General features: G+C 47.7%; 2 protein-coding genes across 13 annotated transcripts in view; one reads left to right on the plus strand and one right to left on the minus strand.

Moving 5' to 3' along the window:
- Nucleotides 1-14,388, plus strand: part of ARHGAP17 (Rho GTPase activating protein 17) — a 99,001-nt gene extending 84,613 nt beyond the window's left edge. For 3 of the 6 annotated variants that reach the window (XM_003916691.5, XM_003916690.5, XM_009196180.4), the window contains 2 exons: nucleotides 1,829-2,449; nucleotides 13,504-14,388. In XM_003916691.5, coding sequence (XP_003916740.1) covers nucleotides 1,829-2,449; nucleotides 13,504-13,634 — 752 coding nt within the window. In that variant the 3' untranslated portion in view covers nucleotides 13,635-14,388. Of the gene's footprint in view, nucleotides 1-1,828; nucleotides 2,450-3,586; nucleotides 3,635-5,498; nucleotides 5,548-13,503 lie in introns of all 6 variants that reach the window. The other 3 variants (XR_004179824.1, XM_009196177.3, XM_009196178.3) reach the window with 3 other exon arrangements.
- A 907-nt stretch (nucleotides 14,389-15,295) lies between these two features.
- Nucleotides 15,296-23,399, minus strand: part of SLC5A11 (solute carrier family 5 member 11) — a 75,088-nt gene continuing 66,984 nt past the window's right edge. For 6 of the 7 annotated variants that reach the window (XM_031658371.1, XM_031658372.1, XM_003916688.5 and 3 more), the window contains 2 exons: nucleotides 22,661-22,835; nucleotides 21,194-21,493 (listed from right to left, as the gene is read on the minus strand). In XM_031658371.1, coding sequence (XP_031514231.1) covers nucleotides 21,288-21,493; nucleotides 22,661-22,835 — 381 coding nt within the window. In that variant the 3' untranslated portion in view covers nucleotides 21,194-21,287. Of the gene's footprint in view, nucleotides 15,767-21,193; nucleotides 21,494-22,660; nucleotides 22,836-23,399 lie in introns of those variants that run through there. The other variant, XM_031658373.1, reaches the window with a different exon arrangement.

Consider the following 23,399-nt stretch of genomic DNA (forward strand, 5'->3'; position numbering starts at 1 on the left):
GCCACCGAGACTTCACCCTTTTTAATCCTGAATTCTGGGACCTGTAAACAGGCAGCCGAGGAATAGAGGAAGGAGGACGAGGAAAAAGCATTCAGGGAGTCCACATGTCACGGGCAGGAGTCTCTGCTCTGCCCCTTACTAGCTGTGTGGCCTGTTACCAAAAGCCCCAGTTTTCTTCTCTGTGAAAATGGCAATAACAGAGCTTGCCCTGCAATGAGCTTATGAGACTTGAATGAGATAATTTATATAAATTATAATGTGCATAATTTATGTAAAAGGCCTTACTTGGTACTGGTGATATGTGAACAGGGATACATGTTCATTTCTTACCTTCATTTCCTTCTCTTTTTTCTTGGGGAACCAGTAGGATCTTAGCAGAGTTTGAAAAAGGCTAAAGTCTCTCCTTTCCCCTACCCCTCCCAGCCCGAAACCAGAGCCCCAGATCTGTCGTTTTCCTCCTGCCCTCCTCAGTACCAGGTTCCCATCCCTGATCTCAGCTGGTATGGGGAGGAGAGTGATGTGATTCAGCTCTCTTTAAAGAAATAATTCTAAGGCAACTCTTCCACATTTATTCATGCTTTTGTCCAGGACATATCTGTTAACTCCAATGCTTCCGGAATTGGTAGAAGTTCTGTTATTAAGACCAGTCAAACCAATCAAGCTCTCAAGGAGAAGGTGGCGTGGGGTCAGGGGTCATGTTACGTCGGGTGAACCAGTCCTGCTTGGTGGTCCCTCCTGGCTGTCCTTGCCTTTTTCTGTGTCTTCCCATGGGAACCTAACGAGGAGGCTGCTAAGCGGGCTGAGGGCAGCACTTACGTGTTATTCGGGTGGCCTCTGTTAACAGTTTTCTTGTTGAATTTTCAAAACATTAGACCTTTAAAGCCCTTTCAAACGTGCAGAATGTACTTAATTTTTAAAATAAACTTGTCAGTTTGGAGTAATTTTGAATAGAAAAGTTGCAAAGATAATGCTGAGAGTTCCTGTATGCCCCTTACTCAGTTTCCCCTGTTGTTAATGTGTTACATGACCATGGTGCCTTTACCCCAGCTCAGAAATCAACATTGGGCCAGTCCCCCCACCCTGCCCCCACCTTTTTTTTTTTTTTTTTTTTAAATGGTCTCGCTCTGTTGCCCAGGCTGGAGTTCAGTGGTGTGATTACAGCTCACTGCAGCCTTGGACCTCCCGGGCTCACGTGATCCTCCCACCTCAGCCTCATGAGTAGCTGGGATTACAGGCGCACACCACCACTCCCAGCTAATTTTTTTATTTTTTGTAGAGATGGAGTTTTGCCGCGTTGCCCAGGCTGGCCTTGAACTCCTGCGCTAAAGTGATCTGCCTGCTTTGGCCTCCCAGAGTGCTGAGATTACGGGCATGAGCCACTGCACCTCGCGCTTCATTACCATTAACTAGACTCCACATTTTATTCAGATTTCCCTAGTTTTTCCACTCATGTCCATTTTCTGTCCCAGGATCTCATCCAGGAGCCCACATTGCATGTAGTCATCGTATCTTCTCAGTCTCCTTCGGTCTGTGACACGTTCTCCGTCTTTCTGTGCTTTTCTATGGCCTTGACGGTTTTGGAGAGTACTGGTCAGGCCTTTTGAAGAAAGGCCCTCAATTTGTGTTTGTCAGATGTTCTTCTGATGGTTAGACTAGGGTTATGGGTTCTGGGGAGGAAGACACAGTGTGGTGCCCTCCTGACCACCTCTCATCAGAGGCACGTGGTGCTGTGGTTTGTTACTGGCGGGGTTAAATTTGGGCTGCTGGCCACGGTGGTCGTGGCTGCCTCACTGTTCCTACTGAAAGGTGTTTTTCTCTCTTTGTGCAGCCGTTAAGAAACCCGCTCCAGCACCCCCGAAACCAGGCAACCCACCTCCTGGCCACCCCGGGGGCCAGAGTTCTTCAGGAACATCTCAGCATCCACCCAGTCTGTCACCAAAGCCACCCACCCGAAGCCCCTCTCCTCCCACTCAGCACACGGGCCAGCCTCCAGGCCAGCCCTCCGCCCCCTCCCAGCTCTCAGCACCCCGGAGGTACTCCAGCAGCCTGTCTCCAATCCAAGCTCCCAATCACCCGCCGCCACAGCCCCCCACGCAGGCCACGCCGCTGATGCACACCAAGCCCAATAGCCAGGGCCCTCCCAACCCCATGGCATTGCCGAGTGAGCATGGACTTGAGCAGCCATCTCACACCCCTCCCCAAACTCCAACGCCCCCCAGTACTCCGCCCCTAGGAAAACAGAACCCCAGCCTGCCAGCTCCTCAGACCCTGGCGGGGGGTAACCTTGAGACTGCACAGCCACATGCTGGAACCTTACCGAGACCGAGACCAGTACCAAAGCCAAGGAACCGGCCCAGCGTGCCCCCACCCCCCCATCCTCCTGGTGTCCACTCAGCTGGGGACAGCAGCCTCACCAACGCAGCACCGACAGCTTCCAAGATAGTAACGGGTAAGTAGGACATCAATGTCCATGTTTCCCTGTCTGCTCTACATTGCTTTTGTACTACTCCATTTTATTTAAGCTTTGATTTATACCAGGCGTTAGCAAACTGCACCTGCAAGCCAAACCTGTCCTGCAGCCAGTTTTTGTCATTAAAGTTTTATTGGAACACAGCTACAGCCATTTGTTAACATATTGTCTGTGCCTGCATTGGTGCTAAAACAGCGGAGTTGGATCGTCGTGGCCAGAGATCATATGGCCCACAAAGTTGGAAACATTTACTAACCTGGTCCTTTAAGTTTGCCAACCCCTGACTTACAGTTGCTTGTGTGTTTAAGACCTATGTACGTTTACACTTTTCTAAACATAATGAGTTTTAATCCAGGTGGAAGGTATTTTACAACACGAGCATGAACTGTCTTAGTGAATTCCTCATTAAAATGCTTCAACAGTACTTCTAAGTACTTATAAGAGTAAAAATGTTCATATTAAGTACAGAATTTCAGGTATAACTTTAAAAAACATGATTTATGCCAAATCGAATGCTCCAAAAGGGAGATCTCAGGGTACAGTCATATCAGAGTGCTGGCCTCTAATGGCTTGGGAGGGAAGAGTGAAGAGTTTCCTATAGACCCAGTGGGAACCTGTTTTGAAGTGGTGGTGATTGTACAGGTTTTAGTGGACTACCTAATGGCATATTTTTAATAGTCTAGAACATGACCATTTTATTTAAGATTTCAAAAATGTATCCATCCCAAATGCTCTAATTTATTATTTTATTTAAGGATGGATATGGGGTTTTCTACTGTGTTTTAAAAAATGGTAATTAGGGGCCTCAAATAATTTCTTACAGCAGCCCAGTTTAAATTGTTCTAAGTGGAGGCACTTTTGGAAAAGAAGCTGAAGTATACCTCTGGGCTTTCCAACCATATTGAGTGACTTTGCAGCTAAAAATCTGCCGAAGGTTTCCATTAATCCAAAGGGTGACGGTTAACTGATTCTAACAATATCTTTTAATAACTTTTTTCAGGAATTTAATACATAATTTGCACATGTTAGAAATGGTTAATAACTTTTTTTCTGATGACATCAGAGCTTTTATTTTGAAAACAACACAGCCATGTTGGTTTGTTTGTTTCCCAATAGATGCCCTTCCTGGTGCCCTCACAGGTGGGGAAGGTATCCAGGACTAAGGTCTGTAACGGCCCGAGCAGCTTGCCCCACAGCTCCACGTGCTCCTGCGTAGCCATGTTTTGCATATGTGCTTTTGACTGTGTGCTCAGGAGCAACCTGTAGACCCTGTGTCCTGACAGCCAATGGGCCATCCCTTCTGTAGCATATAGACTTTTCTTTATTTTTATCAGAAGCACTTTGAGCTGCAGTGCTTCAAATTCAAGGAGTAGATGTCAGTAGATCAAGAGCCTGATTTTAAGCTGCTCTTGAAGAGTATCTTCTTTCTTAGGGGCCAGGCACAGTGGCTGGTGCCTGTAGTCCCAGTACTTTGAGTGGCTGAGGCAGGAGGATTGCTTGAGCCCAGGAGTTCGAGACTGCAGTGGTAGTGATTGTGTCACTGCTGGCTGCATTCCAGTCTGCATGACAGAGTGAGACCCTGTCTCTTTAAAAAAAAAATATATATATATATATATCTTTTGTCTTTTTGGTGAGCCTCTTACCAGCAGTCTACTCTTCCCAGTGTGACCTACCTGTCACTGATGGGCTCACCAGCATCCAACCAAAGAGGACCCGGGCGCCGTCAGCACGGGAGGAAATTGTGTCCTTTGTGTCTTGAGCTTTAATTTTAAATTTTTGTATCTTAAGTGCAAGTTAACTGCATGGAGCTTCTTAATTTGATATTTTAAATTCTCAAGGCCAAAAAATTAAAAAAATCTTCCCCCAAATACCCTACACAGAATTATTTTAAATTCCTTTGCATTCTAGCATGCTTCCATTTTGCTTTATTAAACCATATGAACTTTTTAAAAGGCACTGTGAGCTCATCCAAGTCTGCCGCTGGGTCTACATGTGGACAGCATAAGGCCCTCATTATGTGTACAGCTGCTTTAGTCAGCTGACCTGAGCCTTACGCCTACTGTGGGGCCCTTAGCCAGAGTGCTCACAGCTTAGGTCTGAGTAAGACTTTCTGTAGGAACCGGAAGTGGAAAACCAGAGCGTAGCCCTCAAAACAGGGAGGAGGCCCAGGCGTGATTCCACAGTTTCATGCTTGTGACACACCAAAATGTTATTCTCAGATATTTCCTTCTTTTTAAATGAAAGATTCCAAACCAGAAGTATGCCTATTCTTTAATACCATTGTTACCTGGGGTATATTTATTCCAGAAGTTCACTTTATTGATCTGCTACAACACTGTAATGTGCTGCTGTAATTATTAGATAAGTGGAATTTTACATTAAAAGTATGTTTCCCTAAGATATTAGCTATTTAAAAACCAATCTATGCTATGAATTCTCCTAACTCAAGAAATTCCAGGTCACCACAGTTATCTTTATATTACAGAATTAACCTGTACTATCTTAAAATCCCCTGGCCTGCCATTGAAAGTACACAGAAGGCCAACATTTAGAATTTTTGAATCTGCTAGTGTTGATCATACTGCTATTAACCATTCTTGGATATAGCCGTTAGGTTTTTTCAAGGAGGGAAAAAAAACAACTTCCTTGGACAGGATGGTCCTTTATTGTGACATAATGTTTTCACTTAGAAAACTTTAGATGGACAAATTCCTGAAAACAGGTTATTCCTTTAGAATTGGATTAAGTTAGAGTTTTAAAGAGTTGGGTTAAGGCTCATGGGATTAATATAAACTCTTGGGGGAGATTATTGTTGCCAAGCAGGTTTGGCAGCCAACTTCTCACAGCTCAGCACCAGCACTGGAGGATGCCGGGATTCTGGCATCATTTTGAGTCTCCTGTTAATTGTGACTCTAGAGAGCAGTAAGAGTTTTAATTCCCATGGAAAAGAGTTTACATCTTGCTACTTTTGAAGTAATAGATTTTAGCAAAGAGTATTCTAATTTAAACGTTTTATTAAATAATTTAGATGTATGACCTGCCATATTCAGTAAGAACTGAGATTGGAATATTTAATGGTAAGGAAAAGGCACCTGATTGGCCATTGCATTTTTGCTACTTGATGATCATATTTGTGCACTCACGCCTGTTACTAACCGGCCACCCTAACCCTGCCTGCTTGCGTCCCTACTAATAGTGCATGCACTGAAGGCCTGGCTTTGTTGATGCTTGCTGCAATCATTCGGAATACTAAGTGTGTGCCCAGATGTGGAATAGGTGGTCGGTCACAGGGCTGGCCTCGTTACTTCTTTAATTTCCGTTCTTTTCCATATTAGGCAAACGAGGTATAGTAGAAAGAACACACATCATGGAGTCGGACCTGATTGAGTTAAAATTTCAGCTCTTGGTATAACATAGGCCAGGCACAACCTGGCCATCTGTAAAGTGGTGACATCTGTCTAAATTGTTGAAGATCAAATAAGAGAAAGTCCAAGGTTATTCTGATAGCCAGTTACAGTTCTTAATATACAGTGGATCTAAATGAAGGCTAGCTATTTATCTTTTTTTTTTTTTTTTTGAGATGGAGTCTCGCTCTGTCGCCCAGGCTGGGGTGCAATGGCACTATCTCGGCTCACTGCAAGCTCCGCCTCCCAGGTTAAAGCGCTTCTCCTGCCTCAGCCTCCTGAGTACCTGGGATTATAGGCTCCTGCCACCACATCTGGCTATTTTTTTATTTTTAGTAGAGATGGGGCTTCACCATGTTGGCCAGGCTGGTCTCGAACTCCTGACCTTAGGTGACCGGCTACCTCAGCCTCCCAAAGTGCTGGGATTGTAGGCGTGAGCCACTGTGCCTGGCCTGCTATTTATCATTTTTATCTAGAAGAAAATAGTTTTAATCAGATTTCTATGTTAGATTCACATGTCAGGGTTTTAAAAACTCACATGCCCAGATCCGGCCTTCTAGGACCCAAACAGAGGAGACTGGGGGTGGGACCCAGGTATCCATATTTTGATTCTGATGCATCGCTTGTTTTTTTGGATCTCAGTTCTTTCATGGGTTAAAAAGACAATGCTCTGCAGAAGGAGTTAACAAGTACATTCGTATAATTTAGTGAGCCTGAGACTGTGAGGCGTTAGTCCACTGTACCACAGATAGACCATATCACTCACATAGTAGCCATAAGCCTAGACACTTTGCTGGCTAATTTCATAGTGTTTGCTTTTTAAACTCTCACCCTTCTTATGTCATGGAAGTAATGCCTTTTTAAAAATAAGCATGCTAGGCCGGGCGCGGTGGCTCAAGCCTGTAATCCCAGCACTTTGGGAGGCCGAGACGGGCGGATCACGAGGTCAGGAGATCGAGACCATCCTGGCTAACACGGTGAAACCCCGTCTCTACTAAAAAATACAAAAAAAACTAGCCGGGCGAAGTGGCAGGCGCCTGTGGTCCCAGCTACTCGGGAGGCTGAGGCAGGAGAATGGCGTGAACCCGGGAGGCGGAGCTTGCAGTGAGCTGAGATCCGGCCACCGCACTCCAGCCTGGGCGACAGAGCCCGACTCAGTCTCAAAAAAAAAAAAAAAAAAAAAAAAAAAAAAATAAGCATGAGCTGGGGCGTGGTGGCTCACGTTTGTAATCCCATCACTTTGGGAGGAGGTGGGTGGATCACTTGAGGTTAGGAGTTCAAGACCAGCCTGGCCGACATGGAGAAACCTTTTCTCTACTAAAAATACAACAAGTTAGCTGGGCGTCGTGGTGGGTGCCTGTAATCCCAGCTACTCGGGAGGCCAAGGCAGGAGAACTGCTTGAACCTGGGAGGTGGAGGTCGCAGTGAGCTGAGATCACACCACTGCACTCCAGCCTGGGTGACAGAGTGAGACTCTGTCTCAGATAAATAAAAATAAGCATGGATATTAAAACTCTTGAGAAATGGAAATAATAAGAAATCAACTGTAGCTACACAATTGAAAAAGTCTGCCGTTGATATTCTACTTCTTTTTATTATTACTATTTTTTTGATACAGAGCCTCCCTCTGTTCCCTGGGCTGGAGTGCAGTGGTGCAATCTCGTCTCACTGCAAGCTCTGCCTCCCGGGTTCACACCATTCTCCTGCCTCAGCCTCCCGAGTAGCTGGGACTACTGGCACCCGCCACCACGCCCAGCTAATTTTTTGTATTTTTAGTAGAGACAGGGTTTCACCATGTTAGCCAAGATGGTCTCCATCTCCTGACCTCATGATCCGCCCACCTCATCCTCCCAAAGTGCTGGCATTACAGGTGTGAGCCACCATGCCTGCCCTTTTTTTTCTTTTAGTTTTTCTAAAAAGGTGGTACATGAGCATAATTATTTGACATAGACAGGTTTGAATCCTTTTATTTTACTTTACATCATATGCTTGTTCTCATATGATAATGTAATTTTTAGAACCATGGTTTTTTTTGTTTGTTTTTTGTTTCGAGGCGGAGTCTTGCTCTGTCACCCAGGCTGGAGTGCAGTGGCTTGAACTCGGCTCACTGCAAGCTCCGCCTCCCGGGTACACGCCAGTCTCCTGCCTCAGCCTCCCGAGTAACTGGGACTACAGGTGCCCGCCACAATGCCCAGCTAATTTTTGTATTTTTAATAGAGACGGGGTTTCACCATGTTAGCCAGGATGGTCTCGATCTCTTGACCTCGTGATCCGCCCACCTCAGCCTTCCAAAGTGCTGGGATTACAGGCGTGAGCCACTGCGCCCGGCCTAGAACCGTGTTTTTCAGTGACTACATAATGTTTCATCAACCAGATGTATTATTACTCTTAGTTGGATATTTAAGTGGCCTCTATTTCTACTTGCAGTTTATTTTTAATAAGTAGATAATCAGAATTGTGTCAAGATAACATCCAGTGAGACTTGAACAGAATTACTCCTGAATAGTTGACTCAAAGTCGCTCGTAGCCCTGGAAAACTGACGAGAAGTCATCAGCTCCTGATAAAATTACACAATTCTACTTAGACTAAGGAGGATCAAAGCCAGATTGGTTGGACTGTGGTTCTTCTGTTTATTTATTTTATGTATTTTTTGACACAGTCTTGCTCTGTCGCCTACTCTGGAGTGCAGTGGTGCAATCTTGGCACACTGCAACCCCTGCCTCTCTGGTTTAAGCAGTTCTCTTGCCTCAGCCTCCCAAATAGGTGGGATTATAGGTAGGTGTGGCAACACCTGGCTGATTTTTGTATTTTTAGTAGAGACGGGGTTTCGCCATATTGGCCAGGCTGGTCTCGACTCATGGCCTCAAGTGATCCATTCACTTCTGCCTCCCAAGGTGCTGGGATTACAGGCATGAGCCACCGCGCCTGGCTGCATCATTCTTAATCACCCTAACATTTTCCCTCTTTCCCAAAAGAGTTGTGTATATCCTTGGGTGTGGATCCTGTAAGTGAAGACATTATCTGAGGAAATAATGGTTTGGGTCTTAAACAGTCTGGTTGGAGCTAAGTTTATATGACAGGTATTATATTGTAAAAAGGAGAAAAAGGTTATTTTAGAAAGACACCTGTTAGAACCTACTTTTGTTTGTTTGTTTGTTTGTTTAGTCTTACTCTGTCACTCAGACTGGAATGCAGTGATACGATCTCAGCTCACTGCAACCTCCACCTCCCAGGTTCAAGCGATTCCCCTGCCTCAGCCTCCCGAGTAGCTCAGCCTCCAAAGTCCTGGGATTACAGGCATGAGCCACCACACCCAGCCAGAACCTGCTTTTTAAAAGCACCCTAAACCTCTTTGGTTGTGAATTTATATATTCTCTGCCTCCCAAGGGCCGGTCTTTGAGGATATTGCTTGGAACTAAGTTCATATAGTAGATATTTTATTTAAAAACAAAAATAAACAAAACAGAAAAGAGACCTCCAATAAAAGGTTTCTTTTTTTGTTTGGTTATTTGCTTTTTTTTTTATTTTGAAATATAATACTTGTTATAGAAACTTAGCTCCAAGCAGTATGCTCAAAGACCAGCCCTTCTTGGAATGCAAATAATATATAAATTCATAGCCAGAGAAGTTTAGAGGTGTTAAAAGAAAACCAGGTTCTTACAGGTGTCTTTCTAAAATAACCTTTATCTCTTTTTTACAACAATCAACCAGAGTGTTTAAGACTCAAACCGTTAACTGGTGAAGGAAGGCATTCCCTGATACCCTAGGTCTGAGAAGAGGGATGGGTGGTGGAGAGGGGGAGGGAGTTTATTCGCCCTGTGATTGTGCCTGCACCACTGACTTTCAAGGGCATATTTGGATCTGTTACTTGTCAAAGTGGCTATCAGAATCACCTTGGACTTCTTGAAGGGTGGGTTCACAACCGAAAGCACATATTCAAAATTGTGGAAGTAATAAGTAAATCTTCTAGAACCATACCCTTAGTGATAACATTCCACTTCCAGCTGTTAAATGTCCACTTCTGTTTCCTGGATAAGATACTCAGTTCAGGAAGGAACTTGGTTACATTTGTCAGAGCCCCAAATCTGTGATGAACTATATCAAGTTCTGCCTTTGGGCTGAGGCTGGTTACTGGAGGTCATCCCGTGTTTCTCTCTCTCTTTTTTTTTTTTTTTTTTTTTTTTAAAGAGATAGGGTCTTGCTCTGTTGCCCAGGCTAGAGTGCAGCAGTGTGATTATAGCCCACTGCCGCCTTGACCTCCTGGGCTCAAGCGATCCTCCGAAGTAGCTGGAAGGTGGGACTAGAGGCATGCGCCACCACACCCGGCTGATTTTTGTATTTTTCTCATAGAAACGGAGTCTTGTGTTGCCTGGACTGGTCTCGAACTTCTGGGCTCACACCATCATCCCACCACGCCCAGCCTATTTTGTTTTTTTAAGAACAATATCTCTTGTATGAACTTAGCTCCAAGCGTATGCTCAGAAACCAGCCCTTCTTGGGGTGCAGTTTATATACGAGTTCATAGCCAGAAAGATTTAGAGGTGTTTCGGGCAAACCAGGTCCTTACAGGTGTCTTTCTGAAATAACCATTTTCTCCTTTTTACAACAAACCAGAGTGTTTAAGACTGAGACAACGATCTCAGATAATGTCTTTGAGGACCCTCACCCAGGGATTTACACACTCCTCTGGGGAGGAGGGAAAATGTAATGTGAAGAGCCAGAGTGCAACTGATCTGGCTTTGATCCTCTTTGGTCCACCCTGGCTGTGTCACCTTGAGCAAGGAATAGAGCCTCTGAGTCTCCCTCTCTTATTTCTGCTGCCTTAGGATTAGTCAGTTCAGTGAGACGATGTAATAAAGTGTGGGTGTATAGTACACTCTTGGTTGTAAGTGCTCTATAGTAATGTCAGCTACCGAGGCTGGGCATGGTGGCTCATGCTGGTAATCCCAGCACTTTGGGAAGCCGAGGTGGGAGGATCGCTTGAGGCCAAGAGTTCAAGACCAGCCCAGTCAACATGGCGAAACCCTGTCTCTACCAAAAATACAAAAAATTAGCCAGGCATGGTGGCATATGCTTGTCGTCCTAGCTACTCGGGAGGCTGAGGTGGGAGGATCGCTTGAGCCTGAGAGGTGGAGGCTGCAGTGAGCTGAGATTACATGACTATACTCCAGCCTGGGCAACAGAGCGAGACCCCATCTCAAAAAAATTTTTTTTTTTTTTTTTTTAATGTTAGCTACTGTGATGAAGTCTCTTTCTGAAAACTAGTTCTGTACAAGTTGCTATAATTCTTTCTACTTTTTGTGTGTAAACAAAGTCATTGTTTCTTTCAGGGATGATTCATGTAGGAATAGAGAGGGACTGGGGAAACCAGATGGGGCAGGTGGGAGGCAGAGTAAGGGATTTCCTTGTAGCTGGAAAAAAATGTAGCCCCAGAACACATTTTTCCCCTTGAATAAATAATGTGTGTGGATCATAAATAGAAAAATTTAGAAAGGCATAAATCTAAAAATTATATATATGTGATGTATAAGAAAAAGAGAGCAGCTGTGGAAGGGCTTCGTGGCTGATAGGCGTTAACTTGCATGTGAACACAGATATTAACAAGTAGAAATCTCATCCGTATGCACAGTGCCTTTGCATCATGCGTTCCCCGCCAGGTCATGTCTGTTCCGTAGTTTCTGGTAAACTCTGGGCTGAGAAGAGACACAGGCTGATAGCCCCTTCTGTTTTTAGGGGCCAAGATAATGGGGGAAAGGATTGCATTTGCAGTGATTTTCTTATACCGGTATCATCTTCAAGTCACAGCTACTTCTTTGCCTGAAGATGTAAGAACGGAGGATTGAAGAGATGACTCTTCATTCATCCATCCAACCATCCAAGTGTGCAGCTACAAAATTTATTGAACATCTGCTATTTGCCAGTCACTGTTTTAGGTACTGAGGATACACTGTGAACAAGACAGGCACAGTCCCTGCCTTCGTTGACTTCTGTTCTGCTTAGGACAAATCCAAGACAGCCCCTATTCTGTGCATACAGACCACCTTTGACTGCACCATAGGGTGGTGCAATTGTGCACAGTGTCATTGGTTTTATAGTTATCACAAGGCCTGAATTGTCTGAAATGACATTCGGCACCTGAACTCTGACACCTTGGCACCTCCATAAATCTTGAAATTTCTCTGAGTTGTGGTGTGTAGGAAACCTTGAGGGACAACCAAGGAGTCACTGTGAGAAAAAGGATGTCCCAGGGAGTAAATAGATCTTACAGCTCAGACTGTAGGGACAGGAAGGTGGAAGGGTAGAGCTGGAACGAGTCTTGAAGCAGTGAGCTTCCCCAGAGTGCACCAGCGTTTTCAAGATGTGCCTGCGCAGACAGGAGCAGGTCGAACAGAAATACGTTCAAAACTAGCTCCCGGCAAGGACAGGCAGGATGTCATTTTGCACCACAGCAAGTGGGCGAGAAGCAGCTCTCGAGCCTCAATGTGAGACGTCCCAGCAAACCACCTCCTCCTCCCACTCCCTCACTGCTGCCTGCCACAGCTACCTCTAACCCAGCAAAGCAAAACTACAAAATATCTCTCTTCTCTCTTACACCAGCCCTAAAATACCTAATGAGGCTCTCATAATTTGCCAGAACCCACATCTACTAGAGAAGCCAGCCCTTTTGTTTTAATTAAGATCCCCTTGGTTCGCCCACTTTGACCTTGGGCTTCATTGAGGCTGTGCCTGTCTTGTGCAGTGTTGCATCCTCAGCAGGCAGAACGGTGCCTGGCACCTGGGAGGTGCTCAGTAAATTTGTTCATGCATAAATGAATCAGACCCACTGGCCTCTGGGAAGAGCATAGGAGAGGGGGACAACAGCATGAGGACCATATGTTTGCCACCTTGCTGAAGGAATTTCAGCCAACATAGTAAGACATGAAAATGGCATTTGAGGTGTATTAGACGGAGAAGGGGAAGTTAATATTTGCAGGAGACTTAGTCTGCCTCAGTGATGTCAGTCAGCAGTGATTGTGATTCCCCAGGGGACACTTGGCAGCTTCTGGAGACAGTTTAAACTTCCCCAGTGATCGGTGATGCACAGGAGACATTTTTGGTTGTGACACTGGGGGAGGAGGCTGCATGTCACTGGCATCTGTTGGGTGACACCTACAATGCCCAGGACAACCACAACAAATAATTCAGGCCCAAATGTTGCTAGTGCTGAAGGTGAGGTCCTAGTGTTAGTAACAGGAGGAAAACCCAGCAGTCTCGAGGAGAGGCCTCTTCCCAGGGCAGCCCAGGGGCCATCAGGAGGGTTCATCTCATGCATTAGAGGCCTTGGGAAGAAGGAGGCTTCCTTTCTTCCATCAAAGCAAGCAAATCCTTTGAAAGCTGCATCTCCAAGGGCTGCCCCGGGCTCATAGCAAGCAACCTCAGAGCCCAGAGGCGAGGCTGTGCCACTCAGCTGCCCTCTGGGGTCACAAAGGCATCACTTGGCTTCTAAGAGCTGATGAGGCCTCTCGCAAGGGATTCTGTGTGCATGGGCTGACCCTGAAACTTCCCAGCCTCTCTTCTCAAAGCACCCTCAGGTGACCTCTCGGGGGTTACCCCTCATTGATACCGTGTCTCCTCGTGTTTTTGTCCAGACTCCAATTCCAGGGTTTCAGAACCACATCGCAGCATCTTTCCTGAAATGCACTCAGACCCAGCCAGCAAAGACGTGCCTGGCCGCATCCTGCTGGATATAGACAATGATACCGAGAGCACGGCCCTGTGAAGAAAGCCCTCCCCAGCCCTCCGCCGCTTCCACCCTGGCACGTGGAGCAGGGGCAGGCAAACCTCTTCCTTTGCAGACAGAACAGTGAAAAGCTTTCAGTGGAGGACAAAGGAGGGCCTCACTGTGCGGGACCTGGCCTTCTGCACGGCCCTAGGAGCACCTGGAGGCTGCCACGGAAGCTGAATGACCTGTGTCTTGAAGAAGTTGGCTTTCTTCACATGGGAAGGAAATAATGCCAAAAAAATCCAAAACAAAGAAATACCTGGAGTGGAGAGAGTGTTCCTGCTGAAACGTGCATAGGAAGCTTTTGCCCCTGCTGTTAACGTGGGCAGCACCTACAGCAACTTGGAATGAGCAAGAAGCAGTGCGTTAACTATCTATTTAATACAATGCGCTCTTTATGTGAGTGGCCTGCTCTCTGCTACCTGGACTTTCATTCTTCTGTATTAGGAGGGCGGCTGCTGTCGCCCATTCAGACTTGCTGCAGAGTCATTTTGTGTCATATATCGTCTGCGTCTCCCCAGTCCCCTCAGAACCATGCCCTTGGATGGTGACTGCTGGCTCTGTCACCTCGTCAAACTGGATGTGACCCGTGCCGCCTCGTTGGATTGCCGGAATGTAGACGGAAATGTACTGTTCTTTTTTTTTTTTTTTTTTTAAACAATGTAATTGCTACTTGATAAGGACCGAACATTATTCTAGTTTCATGTTTAATTTGAATTAAATATATTCTGTGGTTTATATGAAAACTTCATGATTCTTGGAGACACATTGTAGCGTGCGTGTGCGTGTGCATGAGTGTGTACGTGTTGCCACTCCACCAGATAGAACTGTGGCTGGGACATGTTGAGGGAGAGGGTCTAATTGTAGCTGTAGGAGTTTGAAGAAACAGAGAGCAAGGTCACAGCAGTGAAAAAGGCCACCAGGTGCCCCAGAGACCTCCTAGACTGGCCATCCCTCAGTGCAGGTTCTGGTCGAGGCTGCACCCTTGGTCCTCCCAGTGCTGGCATCCCTTTCTTTCCATCTAGAGATACTCAGACTCCTGGGGCAGCTTACAGGAGCTCAGCCGCACTGGGTCGGTGCATTCGTCAGCAGCTGTAAATTGCCATGGAGAGCCCCTCTTCCAATGGCTGGTGCTTTCATGCCCTATCCAAGGCGTGAAAATTATCCCGTCTCTGCCAGGATTGAAATACTAGGGGAGAGCTGATGGGGAATTGGAACAAAGTGAGACTGAGGCTCTGGACAACTCGTCTCATGATAGCACCTTCCTTCCCTGTGACCCAGATAAGGCCGTTTTCTCTCGGGAACAGAGCAGGACACGCTGCCAGAGTTGGCTGCCCTGAGCCTTCTATTGATCAAGTTTGCTAAGTGTATCAGTGTCTAAGTCCCTACTTAGAAGACACTGGACCTCTTTCCACTACAAACTGACTTAAGCCTGATTTAAAAAGGGCCATCACATTTCCCTTGTTGTTTTTTTTGAAACAGATCTCACTCCATGGCCCAGGCTGGAGTGCAGTGGCACAGTCATAACTCACCGCAGCCTCCAAACTCCTGGGCTCTAACCATCCTCCCAACTCAGCTTCCCGAGTAGCTGAGACTACAGGTGCGTGGCAGTACACCCAACTAATTTTTAAATAATTTTTTCTAGAGACACGGATCTTGCTGTGTTGCCCAGGCTGGTCTTCAGTTCTAGCCTCAAGCAGTCCTCACTTCAGCCTCCAAAAGTGCTGGGATTACAGGTGTGAGCCACCATGCGCAGCCCACATTTTCATCTTTACTCAGTTTCCTATGCCTTCAAAGTACTCCCTACATTAATTACCTTGAAAATATGCTCCTGTAAGCCCATTTGCCCCCATATCTTGAATGTTCATCGGCTTAGGGCTCACTCTTCCCCTGTGCCACCCGTGTGTTGTTAATTTTCTGTACCCTCCGTTAGCCACAGAACAAACCCTGCAGAGAAAGTGAAGCCTCTGTGTAGGCCGATGCTCCATGTTGAGCACCTTCTCCAGGAGCCTGGCTGTCCACGGTCAGGTGTCTCCATGGAGCCTCGGGGTGCTCCCATCATGATGCCTGAACTTGTCCTCCAGAGGAAGCAGGGACGTAGGCGCTTGTCAAGGAGATGCTGTTGGCACCTGGGGAGGAGGAACATCCGTGCTGACATCCTGCCCAGAATGAATGTAGCATGTGTTCGTCATTGCTGATTCTGAAGTACAGGAAACCCTACCTCATTATTTTAAGAGCCTCATTCAGTTTTTACTCTCCTATTGTTTGCAGCAATCTTCCTACCCTGACAGCTACAAACTTCAAAACAATGAAAATCATTTGACTCTGTGTATGTGTCAAAGGTAAAGACCACCCTTTGGGAGGCCGAGGCGGGAGGATCACTTGATGTCAGGAGTTCGAGACCAGCCTGGTCAACATGGTGAAACCCCATCTCTACTAAAGATACAAAAAATTAACTTGGCACTGTGGCGGGTGCCAGTAATTCCAGCTACTTAGGAGGCTGAGACAGGAGAATCATTTGAACCTGGGAGACAGAGGCTACAGTGAGCCAAGATCACGCCAGTGCACTCCAGCCTGGGCAATAAAGTGAGACTCTGTCTCAAAAAAAAAAAAAAAAAAAAAAAAAGGACCAAACAGAACTGTCTAGTGTGAGGTACATGGCTCAGCATCCCACCGGCAGGGCCAGGAGAGGCACCTGGATCCTCTTTCTTTGCCATTCCTGTGACCTGGGATTCCCTCTGCTGGGGGCATTGTGCTGTGTTGGCACTGCACACGGTACACTGTTTCCAGCCTGCCCACCGTCAGAGAGGTAGGGAATCGGAACCCATAGTGGCCATTTCTGGCCGTCCAGAAGGGCGCTGGCCATCTGCCCTTCAGATTGTTTCCTTCCCTTCTCTACACAGTAGTTTCTTATAGGAAGAGGCCCTTGCGCTCAGACTTCCTGTCCCTGCTCCCCCACCTGCACCATCTCTTCTAAAAAAAAATTCAGATGGCGTAGGAGTGACCCCATCCTGGACCGTTGTGATGGCCCTGGTTCTCTGGGAGCTCCGTGGAGCGACTCCCATTCCTCTGTTGGGGCTGCAGTTCTCAGTGCTCTCCCAAGCCCAGTGAGTCCCGCAAGTGCTCCTATTTGAAGGTCTTAAGACAAACTCCTGGTTTCTCCCTGAGGTCTCCTCCCACCATTTCCCCACCATATTCCGGCGCCTCTGGCCTCTGGGACCCACAGTCTCAGGGTTTTGCATCAGACTGGGCAGCAAGCACCTCACTCAGGGATGCTTCTCAGCCAAGGGCTTGCACTTCTCTCGTATCTCATCGGTGGAGCTAGAGAGGAGGAGATGTGCTGGTGTGGCGAAGCCACAGTGTCTGGTGCTGCCAAAGGCAAGAAGTGACCAAGACCACTTGAGCTGCCAGCTAAGGGAGTGGGGGAGCAAGTCAAGGACTCCCTTAGTTTCCCCACTGCCCACAGCAGGCTGCACACGTGGCCATCCCCACCCTGTCCCACATGGGTTTGCACAGGCGTGGGCCCTGAGTCTCTTCCCCAGCAGGCAGGACCCCTGTCTCCCGGCACGGAGCTGTGGGTGCCCTCCTGCCACCACTGTGGATTCTGTGTAGTAGAGAAAACCTGCCTGCAGAGGGAGAAGTCAGCAGATATGCGGAGAGGCAGACACAAAAGATTAGAGGGGGAGAGTACAGGGCTTGGTGTTTAAAACCCTCCCAGCTCCCGGTTCGTGTCCCTGAAGCCATTCTGCATTTCTTGCCTTTGAATGCTCACGATAAAGTGCTTGATTGTTTTTGGCACAAGCGTTCCTCTTTGGGTTTGTTTCTCTTACTGGCAACCAAATGACTTCTACCTGATTCCCTCCAAAGGAGGTACGTGGCTGTGTAGACCCCACACAGCTGTGCAGGCAACTGTCTTCCTCCCACACCCTCTCCAGCCAACCCCTCCTTTACATCCACACATGCGTTCACACACCGTGCCCCTCGTGTCAGTTATCCAGTGCAGCATGACAGATGGCCACATACTTAGCAGCTTACAACAACACGTTCATTTTCTCATAGTCCCTGTGGGTCAGGACTCCAGGCACAGCTTCTCTGGGTCCTCTGTCCAGGGTTTTCATCCGCTGCGGTCAAGGCAGCAGCCAGGGCTGGGGTCTTATCTTGAGGCTGGACTGGGGAAGGATCCACTTCCCAGGAAGTAGGGATTATTGAGGGTCACCTTAGGGTCTGTGCTTCACACATGAAACATCATCACAAATGACATGTGGGGAGGGCGATATTTGATACAAGGAAGAACCTCCCCCAAACCTAACAAAAAACATCAGGGTTCTATTTTCACTCTTTCTACTTGTATTTAAATTTGGGGTTTTTAATTGTCATTCTATTTGTTTAAGATGGAATCTTGATCTGTTGCCCAGGCTGGAGTGCAGTGGCATGATCTCGGCTCACTGCTACTCCCGCCTCCCAAGTTTAAGCCATTCTCCTGCCTCAGCCTCCCAAGTAGCTGGGACTACAGGCACCCACCACCATGCCCAGCTAATTTTTGTATTTTTAGTGGAGATGAGGTTTTGATATGTTGGCCAGGCTGGTCTTGAACTCCTGACCTCAGGTGATCTATTCACCTTGGCCTCCTGAAGTGCTGGGATTACAGACGTGAGCCACTGCACCTGGCCTGAATTCAGTTTCTATGCACATCTGTAAATTGTATTTGCACTGCACTGTTTTTTTAAATTGATAAAAGTTATGGTATACGACATGTTTTTGTATATGTATACATTGCAGAATGGTTAAATCAAGCTAATTAACATATCCATCACCTCCATTATTTATTTTTTGTGGTGAGAACATTTAAAATCTCTCAGCTGGCTGGGCACAGTGGCTCACGCCTTAATCCCAGCACTTTGAGACATTGAGGTGGGCAGATTGCTTGAAGCCAGGAGTTTGAGACCAGCCAGGGCAACATAGTAAGACACCATCTACAAAAAAAAAAAAAATTAAAATTAGCCAGGTATGGTGGCCAAATGCCTGTAGTTCCAGCTACTCAAGAGGCTGAGGCAGGAGTTGAAAGCTCCAGTGAGCCATGATCCTACCAATGCACTCCAGCCTGGGTGACAAAGTGCAAGACCCTGTCTGTAAACAGAAAAAAGAAAAAAAAGGCCATATTTGGGGGCTCACACCTGTAATCCCAGCACTTTGGGAGGCCAAGGCAGGTGGATCACATTAGCCCAGGAGTTGGAGACCAGCCTGGGCAATATGGCAAAATGCCCTCTCCACAAAGTACAACAACAACAAAATTGCCAGGCATGGTGGTGTGTACCTGTAGTCCCAGCTACCCAGGAGACTGAGGTGGGAGGATCCCCTGAGCCTAGGAGTTCGAGGCTGCGTTGAGCCATGGTCGCATCCTGCATTCCAGCCTGGGCAACAAAGAGAGACCCTTTCCAAAAACAAAATAAACAAAAAAGGAATGCAAAGGATTGCAGACTTCATCCTGAGTGTGGGAAGGTCACTGAAGGATTCCAAGCAGAGGATTGGCTTGATCCGAGTTGCCTACCCTGCCAGTGGCTGGAGAATGGGGAAGACTGGATGTGTGAAGGCCAGTCAGGAGGCCAGGCAGAGATGGGGGTGGCCCGAGCGATCATAGTGACAGCTCAATGTGTTCCTGCTGAAACATACTGTTGACCCCAGCCAGAGGCAACAGAGGTCTCGGTGTGAGGGGCAGGCTTGGACGGGGAGCTCAGGACTGTAGTGGAAGCCCCCCATGCCGCCCACTCCCCTCCTTTGGGCCTTGGAGGCAGAAGCTCAGCCTCCTCGCTGAAGACTGCTCCTTGAGCCCACTTGCTCCAGAACCATCCCAAGCTCCTGCCTAGAGCCATGTTAACAGCCAGTTCCCCACCCATACCCTTTCCCAGGACGGCTGGGGGTGCCCTTTGTCCAGCCCACCGCTGCTGCTTGGATTCGTGTAGAGAGCTGGGCCTTCTGAGCAGAGTGGGGACTGGGCCAATACATTTGCCTGTGCACCAGGCCAGTCCCAGCTGTTGGCATCAAGTAGGAACCAGAAAGACATCACTGGAGGATTAAGTGGGTAAGCAGCCCCTCAGCCCCGGGGGGTCCTGTTTATTTTCCTCTGGCCTGGAAATTGGGGTCCCCCGAGAGACTCCTCTGCTTTCCAGCTCTGTCAGGCCAGGAAGAGGCTCTAATCCATCCCACCACCCGACCTTATCCCAGGCCTGGATGGTTCATGGCCCTGGGCTACTCCAGAGATGGTCTCAGGGCTCACTGGGTTGGCCCTGCCTGCTCTTAGCTCTGCACGTGGCAAATGCAGCCCTAATGGGTCATTCCATCAGACTCTATCGGGCCCAACGCGGGAAAGCTGAGGAGGCTGGCTCCACCCAGAACAGGAGGCCACTGCCCTGCAGGTGAAAGCCTTACTGGCCTTTGGTGGGGAAGTTCATTGAGATGCCCATCCACCTGGCTGCTGCTTTTTAGGGAAGCATCATCCTGGGGAAGTAAGCAAAGAAACAGTCTAAGGTTGGGTGCGTGGCTCATGCCTGTAATCCCAGCACTTTGGGAGGCCAAGGCAAGAGGATTGCTTGAGCCCAGGAGTTTTGAGACCAGCTCAGGCAACATAGGAGAGAGCAGCCCCCTATGTCTCTGCAAATAAATTTTAAAAATTAGCCAGACATGGTGGTGCATGGCTATAGTCCCAACTACTCAGGAGGCTGAGATAGGAGGATCATATGAGCCCAGGAAGTCAAGACTGCAGTGAGCCGTCAGGGCGCCACTACAGTCCAGCCTGGGTGACAGAGTGAGACCCTGTCTCAGAAACAAAGCAGTCTAAGCCAGAACTTGAGAAGTGCACACAATTCCCTGATTTTCTTATAGCACAAGATTTCAGAGTACCAACTCGGATCTATTTCCAAGAAATATCTAGGAGGAAGTATCACAGTGAGAAAACTCTTGGGGACCTTCACCCAAAGCCAGCCATAGTGGAAGGCAAGAGATAGAATGCAGGTCCCATTCTTCGCACTGTGAAGATGAGCTGGGCAAGTTCGAATGCCAAAAGGTCCTGTGAGTCCCTTTGCTTCTTTATCCCTTTGAATTTGGGTATTGATGTTACACAGTGGATAAGAAGAATGAATAACTGTCTTTTGCGAAAGGAAGCTTTTACATGTCTCTCCTCTTTCCATCTTCTAACCTTCATTATTTTCAAGAAGAAAAGAGGCTGGGCGTGGTGGCTCATGCCAATAATCCTAGTACTTTGGGAGGCTGAGGTGGGGGGATCACTTGAGGCCAGGAGTTCAGGACCAGCCTGGGCAACATAGACCACATCTCTTTAAAAAAAGAAAAAATTAGGTAGGCATGGTGGTGTGTACCTGTAGTCCTAGAAACTTGGGAGGCTGAGGAGGGAGGATCACTTGAGCCCAGGAGTTTGAGGTTGCAGTGAACTATGACCATGCCACTGCACTCTAGCCTGGGTGACAGAGCGAGACACTGTCTCAAAAAAAAAAAAAGAAAAGAAAGTCATGTTGAAAATGGTCTATAAACACTTGGAAGCCTTGTGGTAAACAAACAAAAGCTTTATTATTTTTTCTTTCATTAAAAAAATGGAGCATTGAAGAGAAACAGCCTTTGAACCCCCGGGTTCACCCCACACTAAGCAAAGTAGCCCCAGATAAAGATGGCGCAGGTCACGCAGAAAATAAGGTTGACGTCAAGGAGGGTCTTCACCAAGGGGTTTTCGTCCAGGGAAACTATGATGGGTTCTGCTCTGGTCGGGAGCTCTTCCTTGCCCTTGTCCTGTATTCCGCAGAGCCACAGGATGGCCTTCACCACTTTGGACTGCTTTGGGGTCATGTCACCTAGAAAGAACCCAGCAAAGGAAGGCCGTAGAGGTGGTCTGTGTCTCCCAGAGAGGCGAGACGGGGACACTCACCAGGTGTGTTCAAGTGCTGGGATTACAGGCATGAACCACCAGGCCTGGCTGAAATCTCCCAATTTTTTTTTTTTTTTTTTTTTTTTTTAGAGTCTCACTCTGTCACCCAGGCTGGAGTGCAGTGGCGCGATCTCGGCTCACTGCAACGTCCACCTCCCAGGTTCAAGTGATTCTCCTGCCTCAGCCTGCCATGTAGCTGGAACTATAGGCATGCGCTACCGTGCCCAGCTAATTTTTGTATTTTTAGTAGAGGTGGGGTTTCACCGTGTTGGCCAGGCTGGTCTCGAACTCCTGACTTCAAATGATCCACCCGCCTTGGCCTGCCAAAGTGCTGGGATTACAGGCTTGAGCCACGGCGCCCAGCCGAAATCTCTCCATTTTTTTTTTTTTTTTTTTTTTTTTTTTTGAGACGGAGGCTCGCTCTGTCGCCCAGGCTGGAGTGCAGTGGCCGGATCTCAGCTCACTGCAAGCTCCGCCTCCCGGGTTTTTACGCCATTCTCCTGCCTCAGCCTCCCGAGTAGCTGGGACTACAGGCGCCCGCCACCTCGCCCGGCTAGTTTTTTGTATTTTTAGTAGAGACAGGGTTTCACCATGTTAGCCAGGATGGTCTCGATCTCCTGACCTTGTGATCCGCCCGTCTCGGCCTCCCAAAGTGCTGGGATTACAGGCTTGAGCCACGGCGCCCAGCCGAAATCTCTCCATTTTTAAACGTTAACTTACATTTTATTGAAACTGTAGGTGGGCCAAGCCAAAATATGCCTGCAAGCCGCCAGTTTAGAAGCACTGAGAGAAGGCGCGTCGTGTTCCTGCCTGCGCATGTGTGGAGCATGAGGATGAAATGAACCGTGTCTTCATAGGCACTCAACAAGTGTTTGTTTACTCTTAGTACCCGTAGGAAGCTTCTGTTGAAAGTTACTAAAAACTCCTTTCCCATGGCCAGAGCGTGGGGACAGATCAGACAGTGGAGCCAGAGGATGCTAAAACTCCAAGTCTGCCCACTTTCCTGGCTTGTAATTTGATAGGAAAAAAAAAAAAAAAAAATCCCCTTAACACGTAATGCTTCTTGCTGTAACTGAGGAGAAAGGCTACTCACAGCTGTGGGTTTTAGACATGTTTTCTTGGACCATCTCGAACTGGACTCTGCTGCTGCTGCTGCTGGCCTCTGGCATCCCGTTCTGAGAGAGGGCAAGAGACAAGGGAGCTGCTGGTGGCGCTGGTTCCTTCTGGACCACGGAGTCATGACGAGTAAACCAGGTCAGGTGGCTGACCTAAGGAGCAGGAACGAATGATGTGAATGATGAGATTTGTGGTGGAGGTGGGGCCGGGGTTTTCCATCCTTTTCTCACACTCCCCACCCAACCCCACACTCAGCCTTTGTGTCTGCATCTGCTCCCAGCCCCACCCTCCCACCCCATCCTCCAACAAGCGTCACGTCCCTGCGCTCTTCAGCATCAGCGCACAATTTCCCCGCTCATTCCCACGTCTTTCTCCGATAAACCCCATCCTCATGTTGCTGGGATGTGATTATCCCTCATTCTAATCCCCAGAGCTTAACCTTCACCCTAGAGTATTGCGGGACCCCAGAATTGGTCATTTCAGCTCATCCATTTCTCCGGCCACAGGGATTGAATTCCGCAGAGCCACAGGATGGCCTTCACCGCTTTGGACTGCTTCTGGGTTCGCGGATGAGCATGTGTCCTGAGCTGACTTCATCAGTGGGAATCTAGAACTTCTCTAGAAATTCTGGGACAGAAATACTTATGCTTATTTTTACCTTTTTTTTTTTTTTTTTTTTGTGAGACAGGGTTTTGCTCTGTCACCCAGGCTGGAGT

This window comes from Papio anubis, chromosome 18 (assembly GCF_008728515.1).
Source record: "Papio anubis isolate 15944 chromosome 18, Panubis1.0, whole genome shotgun sequence".
Lineage (NCBI taxonomy): Eukaryota > Metazoa > Chordata > Mammalia > Primates > Cercopithecidae > Papio > Papio anubis.